This window comes from Amyelois transitella, chromosome 4 (assembly GCF_032362555.1).
Source record: "Amyelois transitella isolate CPQ chromosome 4, ilAmyTran1.1, whole genome shotgun sequence".
NCBI lineage: Eukaryota > Metazoa > Arthropoda > Insecta > Lepidoptera > Pyralidae > Amyelois > Amyelois transitella.
This window is the reverse complement of record NC_083507.1, coordinates 1,614,991-1,626,512: the sequence shown is the minus strand read 5'-3', so window position 1 is coordinate 1,626,512 and position 11,522 is coordinate 1,614,991. Positions and strand designations below refer to the sequence as shown.

Here is an 11,522-nt window from a genome sequence, read left to right as displayed (position 1 = left end):
GATCAAACATCATGCGCATAAAACAGACAACGATCCAAGAAATGGTAACTACAATAAAATAAGGATTTCAAATAGAATAAAACAAATAACTGTTCTCATAATTCTTTATTGTATCGAAATACATAACTTTAGTAAATAACTAACGCAAGGCATTTACAACAACTAACAAATATTGCTTGAAGCACTTCACGAATTGTATTATGAAGTTTAACAAAATAAAATCTAAAACAATGATGAAAGCTGTGACATGATAACTAAAAATAGAGTAATCCATTGAGTTAGTCATATAATAATACTCACAAATCACAAACAATATTACATATCAAAATGTATTTCATCGATATCATTTTTGGTGTAATCCTACTTCCATTATTTCCCTAATTTGTTCATACCTACTCTCCAGCGCTAGTTATTCGCGCTTTTTGTGATGTTGCCAATATGAATTTAAAAAGCTACCATTCTTATGACAACATTGTAAAAATGTCTATCTTAATTCGCCCAACTGATTGTAAAACAGCATTTGTAGGTATCATTTAATTAATAATGCTATGATTTGACATCAAGTGTTAGTAGCACAAGCCTGCGCATGCCGTGAAGTTACTCCAGGACTTTGAAAGGCAGGGCTGTGGCGTCCGTGGTGCCTGCGGACGAGCTGAAGTAGGGTGACACATCAGAGAGGTAATTGCGCGGTAAAAGTCCGATAAGCAAGGCTATTTTCGCCGCGATTGGCGCCTTTTCTGCGTCATCGATGATCGTGTCTTGGTCGGGCATCACCTGTAAAATTAATTAAATTTTATTGGAATACACTGAGGATGTTTTCAGATTCGATTGCTCATTGAGGCAAACAATTCTAGAATTTTTACCTCAATGGACAATCTGATCTACGACTTATGCTAGACACGGACCCTTCACGTGGTACTGTTTATTCCTTAAATTTAGCTATAAATTAAATCTTCCTCTATGATTTTAGTCCAAGAAGGAACAGCCAAGTTATTATTTGAAATTACTCCAAGTATTTGGGCTTTTTAGACATGTTTTAATTTTTTCAAATAAAAACGTAGGTAATAATTAGAACTTACTTTGTCAGCAATGTGCTTCTGTATGAGACCATCGCCGCCCACGTAGAACGTTGAGAAACCATCGTACCACCTGGAAAATAATCAAATTATAATTATTTTAAGGGACACAGACTAAGGGAAAGGCTTACAAACTTGGGATTTTTTTTTAGGCGATGGGTTAGCAACCTGTCACTATTTGAATCTCAATTCGATAGAATTGAGATTAATGATAATTAAGTCTATGAAATAGGAAGTGAACATGTTACTAGGAAGACGTTACTGATTCATATGCATTTACGAGGAAACTGACATATCCAAATTGAATTTAAATCAACATTTTTTGGTCTAAAAATTTGAAATGCCGCCTGTTTCCATCACTTTAGAATAGCACCACTCCATATCTTTCCCATGGCTGACGGCTAAAGAGATAGGCTCATAAACTTGAGACTCATCTGTAAGGCGATTGACGAGCAACCTATCACTATTTGAATCTCAATTCTACCATCTATACTAATATTATAAAGCTGAAGAGTTTGTTTGTTTGAACGCGCTAATGAAAAATTGAAAAATTTTGTATTGGCTGGAATTGAAAAATTTTGTATTGAATAGACCATTTCTCGAGGAAGGCTTTAGGCTATATAACATCACATTACAACTATAAGGAGCAAAGAAATAATGGAAAATGTGAAAAAAACGGGGAAAATTGAATCCTTGAGGGCTTCAATGATATAAAAATAACTATACCAAATACAAAAATAATTATACCACGCGGACGAAGTCGCGGGCACAGCTAGTTAAGGTAACGTGACCTTACAGTAATTTCGCGCGTCTCTCTGGTTCATCGCGCGTACCATGCTACAGGGCTGGACACATCTGGTAAAAACGAATGCGTGTTTGACTCACAGTTCCTGTTCCTGGAAAGTCTGCTTGATGTTCCACAGCTTGTACTTCCAGAACATGAAGAACACCTTCAGACCGGATATACCTCGGACTCGCCATCTCATTCTGAAACATTAACATTATTTAGCTATAGCCGTGTGGTTCCTGGCACCAATAGAAAATCAAACCAATAGGACCACTCCATCTCTTTCGTGACAGACGTGCTTATATGTAAGATTGTAATGTAATCATACGGAGCTGCCAACTTTGCCACCTTTACTTTATCAGAAAGTGTGGAAAATAATCCAAATCACTTAGTTATCATGTTTGTCCACAAACTACTTACTTTATAGATGAGTCTTCGGGATGGGCCGTTATTTTTATAACTTCAAAGTTCACATACGCGAATTTGAAATGGCCTACAGTACGAAGCAACGCTACTTGTTTCACATACTGGAATAAACCTCTGAAAACAAATTTGGGTTTGTTTAATTATTATATTGTTTTACCATGTAGATTGATGGACAAATAATATATATCAACTGGGCACATATAAATATTGTTTAGTCTGTATATGTTTACTATTATATAATATTATTATACAACTAGGGTTTGGCTGCAGAAGAAAAAAACCAATTATGCGTTCAAATAAGTAACTACATGCTAAATTTCATATTTCTAGACAAAGCGGTTTGGGCTGTGCGTTATCAATGTCAGACCGTCAGTCATTCAGTAACCGTCAGTCATTCAGTAACCGGAATAGTTTAATAGTTTCAATATATACTCGTAAATAAATAGTAACAACTTACACAGTTGTAACACCCCTAATATTATTGACAAACACCAAATTTGGATGGTATATGCTATAGTCCAATGGCTTCACAAAAAGATGAGGCATCTGAAAAATATAATAATTTAATTAAACAATTAATAAAGTAAATTAGATTAATTTTCAAAATAACTAATAACTAATGCATTATATTCCCAAAGTGACAGAGAGTTAATTCATTCTTTCATTCATAAAAAAAATCTTCATTAAAATACTCACAGTTTCAGAGAGAACGTGGTACACTCTCATCAGTTGTTCCTCGCTAGGCTTTCCTTCATTTGGCTCTGAGGTTTTGTTGGCGGGAGACGGGGATGATGCCTCACTACAGAATGCCACCGCGTTTCTTTCAAAGTCTGAGAGGCAGGTAGGTGTTAGGTCCTGAAAGATTAATAAATATTTCTTTGTGGTTTAGGGTTTAAGTTTATTTTGATGCACTCAAGCAGAAAGAAGTTATTATACTAGGCCTACATACTCACCTTGATCAATCATAATAATCACTTATTCCTTGAAAATAGTTACTAACTAGGTCGTAACTAGGTACAGTTTGTGTACATACATATTCTACCTCAGGTGGTGATGTGGAATCAGGAATTTTTGAATCAAGAACATTCTGGCCAAAGGTAACATCAAGGATATCCAAAATCGCCAAGCTTGTAAGAGAGTTATGATTGGGGTAGACAAAGCTTACAATTTTGAAAAGATTGGTAGGCCTATTAAAATGAATGATTGGTGCCATGTGGTTCCCGTCACAAATACAAAAAAGAATAGGACCACTCCACCTCTTTCCCATGGATGTCGTAAAAGGCGACTAAGGGATAGGCTTACAAACTTAGGATTCTTTTTTAGGCGATGGGCTAGCAACCTGTAACTGGTTGACTCTCAATTCTATCATTAACCCAATTAGCTGAATGTCGCCATTCAGTCTTTTCAAGACTGTTGGTTCCATTTACCCGGCAAGGGATATAGACGTGACCATATGTATTACAATGAATTTTGTTTTGTTGACATAAATGAAATAAAAAGACAAGCACTTACCTCATTATATTTTGCGAGGTCTATTAAATTACTGAAAGAAATATCATTAAAATTGTGGTCCGGAACTCTCCTCTCAATATAGTCATCAGAAGTCAGCCGTAGAGCCTTCATTTCTATTTCACCCGGCAATCTGTTGTCATCGGAGTCATAATGGTTAACATTGTGGAACTTTGGTTGGTACTCGTGAGCTTGAGGGGAGTTCAATATCTCGTGCAAGTAGATGTCATCTATGTTGGTGTCCACGGATGTTTTCGGCAGCAATTGACAGCTGGATATGCGACGTTGGCTCAGAAACTAAAAAAAAAAAAACAGATTTCGTGAAATTATGTATGCATGTTTTTCACAAAAGGAAATTTAGTTCAACTACTACAATAAAACCTTAATCTTAGTAGAAACCACTAACAGATTTGACAGAAATATTGCATATACATAGTTAAAGTGATAAGGAACGGTTTATAACATTGATTAGCTTATAGTTGAAGTTATTTAAGAAAATGCTGCAGTGCAGTTTGTTAACGCGTCTTCTGCACTGATGCTTTGGAAGCAATAGTCAACTTAACTTTGTTTTTAAGTAATTTATTTGATATTGAAATGTCCCATAAAAAATATTTTTAAGATTTTTATAAATCAGTATATATGGTATATGGGTGTGTCATAGCATATTATATATTTAACAGCATTCTGAAATTATCTTCAGAATCAGAATCTACAGTGCTTTCAAGGTTTTTTCTTTCTCAGGCCATTTTTGGTGTAAGTTTGGGTTAAGGATTCTGATTTATTTTTTGCCTCACTATAGTTGACATTCAGTTTGTAGAAGTCGCTAGTTATAAAATATAACCGTGTTAAGATAACCGGCAAAAATGACGTAGGTAGTAACAGATAAGATTTTAAAATGGGTTGATAGTTCAAAATGCAAAAGTCAATCAATAGGTAAACCAAGTATCAAATGTAGCAAGAAAGCAAAGTGTTTGATATAACCCCAAAAATATAATAAACATCCTCGATCACGTAATACGACAGGCTGCCAAGCACCATCTAATTGATTCAATGTCAAGGAAAACTTCACTGATAAATGGCGTATGCTAGGTATTATGGCTACATTATGTAAAACACTATGCATGAATTCAATGTAAGTAAACACATAACAATAGCTTAAAAACAGCTAGAACTCACTAACCAGAGAAGATCTTTGGTTATTACTTACATCTTCTAGAAACTGTGTTCGTAAGGGAATTTTTCGAGCCAAGCGGCTGGAATGGCTTTTAGTGGAAACTATTCCATTTATGGGTAGAATTTTATGAGAAAATGTACGTAAAACTATAGCCATTGTTACATCGATCTTTAGTTAAAATCCGCCGCAAAGAATTCGGAAGATTTTTCGAAAATATGTCGCAGAAAATACCGACATGTCGCACCGCACATGACAAATGAAATGACATTATCTTTTTTAAACATCCTTGCATGATCAATCAACGCCAAAGATCCTGTCAGCCAGGGCTGTTACCATCCCAAAATATTAGAACTGACTTGGTCCAATCGGTAATTCAGATTTGTTATTTTCTTTACATTACACAAGTAAGACACACAGGCAGAAGTGCGCAGCTGCTTATGAGCTGCGTAACAATATGGCACCGACAGGACCCAGAGATAAATTGCAACGTGAATAGAAGCCTTTTAAAAAAAATATAAGTGATAGCAATACTGGCATTTTGGCTATGAAAAAAATTAATGACACGTATGACATTGAGTTCTCGACGTACCTACCTAGTACATATTTGACATTGATTCAAATTTGACTTCCATTGTAAAAATATTTGCCGATTTAATTTATAAAATATATTAAAAAAGAGCAAGTATACATTGTACATTGATTTTGATAATAAGGATTTGCAGTTTAAGCTTATATTGCAGGTAATCTCAAGTGTAATAGTGCAATCGAACAAGATGTTGATTCACAGCATCGCACAAAGATTTAATAAGCAAATTGTAGTCTCATTGAACAACTGCGTAAGTAAAACATAATATTGTTTTTTTTTTTCTACTAGCGACATGCCCTGTTTTCGCAAGGGTAGCATGTTTAGATACAAACCAAACCTTCCTCAGAAATCCCAATTTCCAACATTTCAAATAGGAACAAAATCCGTCTACAACTTTCAGAGATACATACATATAATCACGTCTATATCCCTTGCGGGGTAGACAGAGCCTACGGTCTTGTAAAGACTGATAGGCCACGTTCAGCTATTTGGCTTTAAGATAGGATTGAGATTCAAATAGTGACAGGTTGCTAGCCCATCGCCTAAAAGTAGAATCCCAAGTTTATAAGCCTACCCCTTAGTCGCCTTTTACGACATCCATGGGAAAGAGATGGTGAGCTTTTTTGTATTGGTACCGGGAACCACATGGCACACTTTCAGAGATTACCGCATACATACATACAGAGAAAATAGATTATATATTTTTAATAAGTAGTGATGTAATTTATCATATTCCTTTCGTCGACCTAAAGTGAGTACTAAATATTTAGAATTTTTTATTTTTCAGTTTTCCCCTTTATTATCAATTAGACACAAAAACACTAAAACTGATGTCAATGAGCACAGAGCCAAGGTCATGGGGCGCGGGTTACCTGAGAAGAAACCACTGCAAGGTGTCAAGAACATTATATTAGTTGCATCTGGCAAAGGAGGAGTAGGAAAAACTACCACTGCAGGTAATATTTTCTTTTGAATGAAGTAATAAGGTCACAGAAATTGACAAAGAAGATTCTCACTCTTCTTCCCACCAAGCTGAGTCTGTCTCTTGGCTTTTGAAATAGGATTGTAGGAAAAAATACTTGTAATAAAAACTTTCATGTTTCATTATACTACTTATAAATAATACAGGTAGTACACATGCCTAACATACCTTTATTTATTATAAATGTCCAAAAAAAAAATAAAGGTATGTTACATGCACATTTAATACCTGTACTATTTATAATTTTTTATAATAATTCATCCTCAATCCATTGGTAATGAAGGTCCAATTCAGTAATTAAATTTTTAATTTGGCTTCAGTCAATAATGTGTCATGACATTAACAAACATTACATTACATATAATAGTCAAAGCAGGAAGCAGGTTGACTAAGCAAATATACGAGAAGAGAGTGTGGAGGGAAAGGTCAGAGTTTGAAAGCCTAGACGAACATATCTTGATCAAATTAAGAACGTCCTGGCAAAGGGTCAGGTCAAGAGTACCGGAAACCACTAAACCTGCATGAGAGTTATGAATGTGGATTAAGCAAAGGAAGTATGCAGAAATTGTTGCAAGTGAAAAGATGCAGAGTCTACCCCTTCGGGAAAAAGGCGTGATTTTATTTTTATGTATGTATAAAAGTCTAATGCTGACCGCTGTATGTGTAATTACAGTTAACCTAGCATGTGCAATGAAGGTCATAGAACCAGATAAAGAAATAGGGCTGCTCGATGCAGACGTATTTGGGCCGTCTGTACCTCTCATGATGAACATCACCGGAGAGCCCATGTTGAATGATGACCATCTCATTGAACCTATACTAAATTATGGTGTCAAATGGTATGTCCATCTTAATGTAATTCAATGTTATAGAATCTATAACAGTATAAAGTGTTATCTAAATTATTAAAACTGCTGAGAATCAAGTTATTCCAGTTATGTCCGCTATGGGGTCTACCTATGATAGTTTATTAAAATATCCAAAAGTGTGAAAACCAGACAAATACATATTACAGTTTCCAACTGATGTCTGTTTTGATATAGGTTGCTTCCTCAGTTTGTATCTGTGTTGCAATGAGCAAGTACTTATTCATCATGCCGACGGCCACTGTGGCGCAGCGGTAGTACGCTTGTCTGTGACAACGGAGGTCCCGGGTTCGAATCCCGGCCAGGGCATGATGAGGAAAGAACTTTTTCTGATTGGCTTGGGTCTGGGATGTTTATCTATATAAGTATTTATTATATAATATAGTATCGTTGAGTTAGTATCTCGTAACACAAGTCTCGAACTTACTTCGAGGCTAACTCAATCTGTGTAATTTGTCCCATATATGTAAAAATACAAATAAAAAACAAATAATAAAAATGTATACGCAAAAATAATTAAACAGTAATAGGCTGCCTTTCTTTTGCTCAACAGTTTTATTTTGCCTATTATTATCTAGACCAAAGTTGACTCCTTAATCCGGGCTTCTCTCCAGAGATTTGAGGATGTAACTGGGACTAATGCTAGGATAAAGAAGATTATCTTTAATATGAGAAGTTTGGATTAACAACTAATTTATGTTCCGTGTGGTTTCCAGCACCAATACAAAAAAGAATAGGACCGCTCCATCTCTTTTCCATGGATGTCGTAAAAGGCGACTAAGGGATAGGCTTATAAACTTGGTATTCTTTTTTAAGGAGATGGGCTAGCAACCTAGACTATTAGAATCTCAATTCTATCATTAAGCCAAATAGCTGAACGTGGCCATTCAGTCTATTCGAGACTGTTGGCTGTGCCTACCCCGCAAGGGATATAGACGTGACCATATGTATGTAATAATTTATTTTTGAATTTTTTTAGCATGTCCATGGGGTTACTAGTATCGGGCGAGAATGCAGTAGTGTGGCGTGGCCTGATGGTGATGCAAGCATTAGAACGGCTGACAAGGCATGTAGCGTGGGGCCCGCTGGACTGCCTGGTGGTGGACACGCCTCCTGGCACGGGAGACACGCATTTGTCACTGGCGCAGAACCTGCCCATTGATGGTGGGATATTGCATAGTTAGATTATTATTAAGATAACTAAGCAGATATACATGGAGGGTGTGGAGGGAAAGGTCGGAGTGGGAAGACCTAGACGAACGTATCTTGATCAAATTAAGGACGTCCTGGTAAAGGGTCAGGTCAAAAGCACCCGAAACCGCCGAGCTTGCATGAAGAGAGTTATGAATGTGGATGAAGCGAAGGAAATATGCAGAGATCGTGGCAAGTGGAAAGAGGTAGTCTCTGCCTACCCCTCCGGGAAAGAGGCGTGATTTTATGTATGTATGTAGATTATTATTATATTATTAAAATGTTGACCTGACCTGACTGACCAGACAAGAGCGTCGGCTGTCGAATGGGTAAGGTGCCTGGTTAAAACGCGGTTGCACAGAAAGACAGGTTCGAATCCCACTCCGGCTATGTAGGTACCAATGACTATTCGAATTATGTACATTCGTTTGATAAATAACCGTTACTCTTACGGTGACGGAAAACATCGTGAGGAAACCTGCACATTCAAGTAACTGGATGTGTGAAAAAAATCCTTAAATAATAAGGATTTTTTTTTATTATATAATTTTTGTAGTTATATGTTATATTTGTCACTAGTGTTTTTGGAATTTTCTTTAGCCTTCTGGTTTGTTTGCTATTTGATGCAACTCAAACCAGTTGACTAGTGTTTTTGACATAAAGACAAAGGTTTAGTCCAATATCGTTAATCGTAACATAAGCTAATCGTTTTCGACAGCTGTGACCGCAATAGAGAATAGCTATGACAGAGTCACTATTTAAACAATATCAATATTGCAGGTGCTCTAGTAGTCACTACTCCCCAATCGGCCGCCTTACAAGTCACCAAACGAGGCGTGAACATGTTCGAGAAACTAAAGGTTCCTATCATCGGCATGGTCGAGAACATGTCCCACTCAATATGCACGCAATGCGGCACCATCAACCATATATTCGGCAAAGAGACTAAGGAAACCGCTAGACAAATGGGCTTAGAAGTCATTGAAAGCTTCGAGGTGGACCAAAACATGTCGGATTGCATCAATAGTGGGAAACCAGCAATATATGCTCTACCAGATAGCATACACGCTGAGAAATACAGGCAGCTGGCGAACAAAGTTTTTAGGTATATAGACGATAAGGAAAAGGAGCGGGTGAAGATAACTGAATAGTAGTAGTGCAAGGTTAGTTTTTTTTTTTTTTACAAATGTTTACCAATAAACTAATGTTACAGAAGCATTTGTTTCATTTGGGGTTGACTAGCAAATAGATATTACGTAAATAAAAAAGTGTGTATTCAAATGTAAAATATATTCGGAACAAATGGTTTTATATTAAAGAAAAAGAAAACCAACATCTCTATGGCCAAATTAATAATAAATAAAAATATACTATAAAAATATTTTTGTCTTGAAAATACTTCATTATGTAGGAATTTATTCGTAAAATTAATGATATAACACGTTAAGATTACTGAGTTGTGTTAAGACGAAACTAGACGATCTTTCGACGGCAGTGTTGCCATTCTAATACATTAAAATCTTCTAATTTCGCCTTATTTGTGATGAGCCCTACTTACGGCTACTGGAATCATCATTTCTGCATACATTTTCATCACAATCACATATTATATTTAATGTTCGCACATTGCTGTTGGTTGTCAGTCAATAAGTACAAAATATATATTTACATTGACGTCACAACAGTTAGAAAATTCGGAATGAAACATTTATACATTCTGGCAAGTCTTCAGACGCGAACACAGAATAAAGTTGCCCAATTTTATTTGCGGCACGCATATTGTTATTTAGGGTAATTTAAGCTTGTCACACTAAAACTGGACCATAGCTCGCTATCTGCTTGTCCTTCCCTCCATTCTGAGGATATCTTGCTGCTGTTTCTACACAAATTTTGAGTCTAACAATAACCGCTTATGGCCCTTTTCTGGGATACATACATTAACATGCAACAATATCGTTCCATTAAGAAAATATCACTTCTACAGGTAGGGGAAGCGAAAGTACGTCAATCTGTTAGTATGTCAACTTCAGAGCAAAGATCGGCGATTCAGTGCTCAGCGCACTTTCAATCACAACAGTTATACTATATTACAGGGTCTGTCACAGGAACGTCAGAATTTGCAATAAATTGTAATTAAATAGCTACATGAACATGTCCTTTGATCTTGTTTGCATACAAAACTTGTGATTGCAAATATGGCCACTTTACAAGCGGAACTCCATACTAGTGTCTTCCATTTGGTTTGCTACACATCAATTGATAACTAATGATGATTTTGTATTTGTGCCCAGACCAATAGGCAGAGTTCCAGCCTTTAAGTAAAGTTTTATTCTATTGATACATTTTTTTCCTGAAAGTATGTAATAAATTTAAAGAGCAATGATAACTAACACAGGACTTAATTTTAATAGAATTTAATAATATTTTTAAAAGATCAACTTCTTTGTTCCACTGCCAATAAGTGCTCATTCATTTTACCATATATTTTTTAAACCAGTCTAATAAGGCAACTTCCAAATTGAACGCAGTTATACTACGCAACAAAACACTATGCAAAGCTATTTAAAGCTTTAAATAGAACAAGTAAGGTTCAATTTAGCTTTCTTATGTAACACCCTGAGTGAATTTATAATATAATAAAGAGGGGAAGAAAAAAGCTTTCAGAGTATAATATTAAAAAAAATTGTATGGCATGTTAAAAGCGACCATAGCGCAAGTCGTAATATCCATGAACCAATCATATATACTATATAAACAAAGATAAATCCTATCCTAATTAAACTATGGTCGTTTTTAACATCTGTATAAGTATAAAAAACTTCAAAAGTAGACCTAGAATAGTGTGGAAAAGGGAAGTTCTTTGTGTATAATAATTTTGTCAGACTAGCATTCTATAAAAATTTGCAAGCACTTCCCATTTCAATA

General features: G+C 35.8%; 2 protein-coding genes across 2 annotated transcripts; one reads left to right on the top strand and one right to left on the bottom strand.

Annotated features, from left to right (window-relative positions):
- Positions 1-90: 90 nt before the first annotated feature.
- On the bottom strand, positions 91-5,244 carry LOC106130942 (uncharacterized). Its single transcript, XM_013329893.2, has 8 exons — positions 5,006-5,244; positions 3,802-4,095; positions 2,986-3,144; positions 2,747-2,835; positions 2,284-2,403; positions 1,962-2,063; positions 1,080-1,149; positions 91-774 (listed from the first exon to the last, which is right to left on the bottom strand). The coding sequence occupies exons 1-8, from the start codon at positions 5,126-5,128 to the stop codon at positions 598-600; spliced, it is 1,134 nt and encodes a 377-aa protein (XP_013185347.2). The 5' UTR covers positions 5,129-5,244; the 3' UTR covers positions 91-597.
- Positions 5,245-5,561: 317 nt separating this feature from the next.
- On the top strand, positions 5,562-9,812 carry LOC106130968 (iron-sulfur protein NUBPL). The gene is made up of 5 exons (XM_013329930.2): positions 5,562-5,808; positions 6,346-6,514; positions 7,214-7,379; positions 8,386-8,570; positions 9,378-9,812. The coding sequence occupies exons 1-5, from the start codon at positions 5,746-5,748 to the stop codon at positions 9,746-9,748; spliced, it is 954 nt and encodes a 317-aa protein (XP_013185384.1). The 5' UTR covers positions 5,562-5,745; the 3' UTR covers positions 9,749-9,812.
- The last annotated feature ends 1,710 nt before the right edge of the window (positions 9,813-11,522 follow it).

Excerpts from the sequence above, each read along its gene's own strand:
- LOC106130942 (XM_013329893.2), bottom strand. The coding sequence starts at position 5,128 with ATGGCTATAGTTTTACGTACATTTTCTCATAAAATTCTACCCATAAAT. Across the intron at positions 4,096-5,005 it reads GAACACAGTTTCTAGAAGAT|TTTCTGAGCCAACGTCGCAT; the intron begins GTAAGTAATAAC and ends TTTTTTTTTTAG. Across the intron at positions 2,404-2,746 it reads ATTAGGGGTGTTACAACTGT|AGGTTTATTCCAGTATGTGA; the intron begins GTAAGTTGTTAC and ends ATTTGTTTTCAG.
- LOC106130968 (XM_013329930.2), top strand. The coding sequence starts at position 5,746 with ATGTTGATTCACAGCATCGCACAAAGATTTAATAAGCAAATTGTAGTC. Across the intron at positions 5,809-6,345 it reads TAGTCTCATTGAACAACTGC|TTTTCCCCTTTATTATCAAT; the intron begins GTAAGTAAAACA and ends TTTATTTTTCAG. Across the intron at positions 6,515-7,213 it reads AGGAAAAACTACCACTGCAG|TTAACCTAGCATGTGCAATG; the intron begins GTAATATTTTCT and ends GTGTAATTACAG.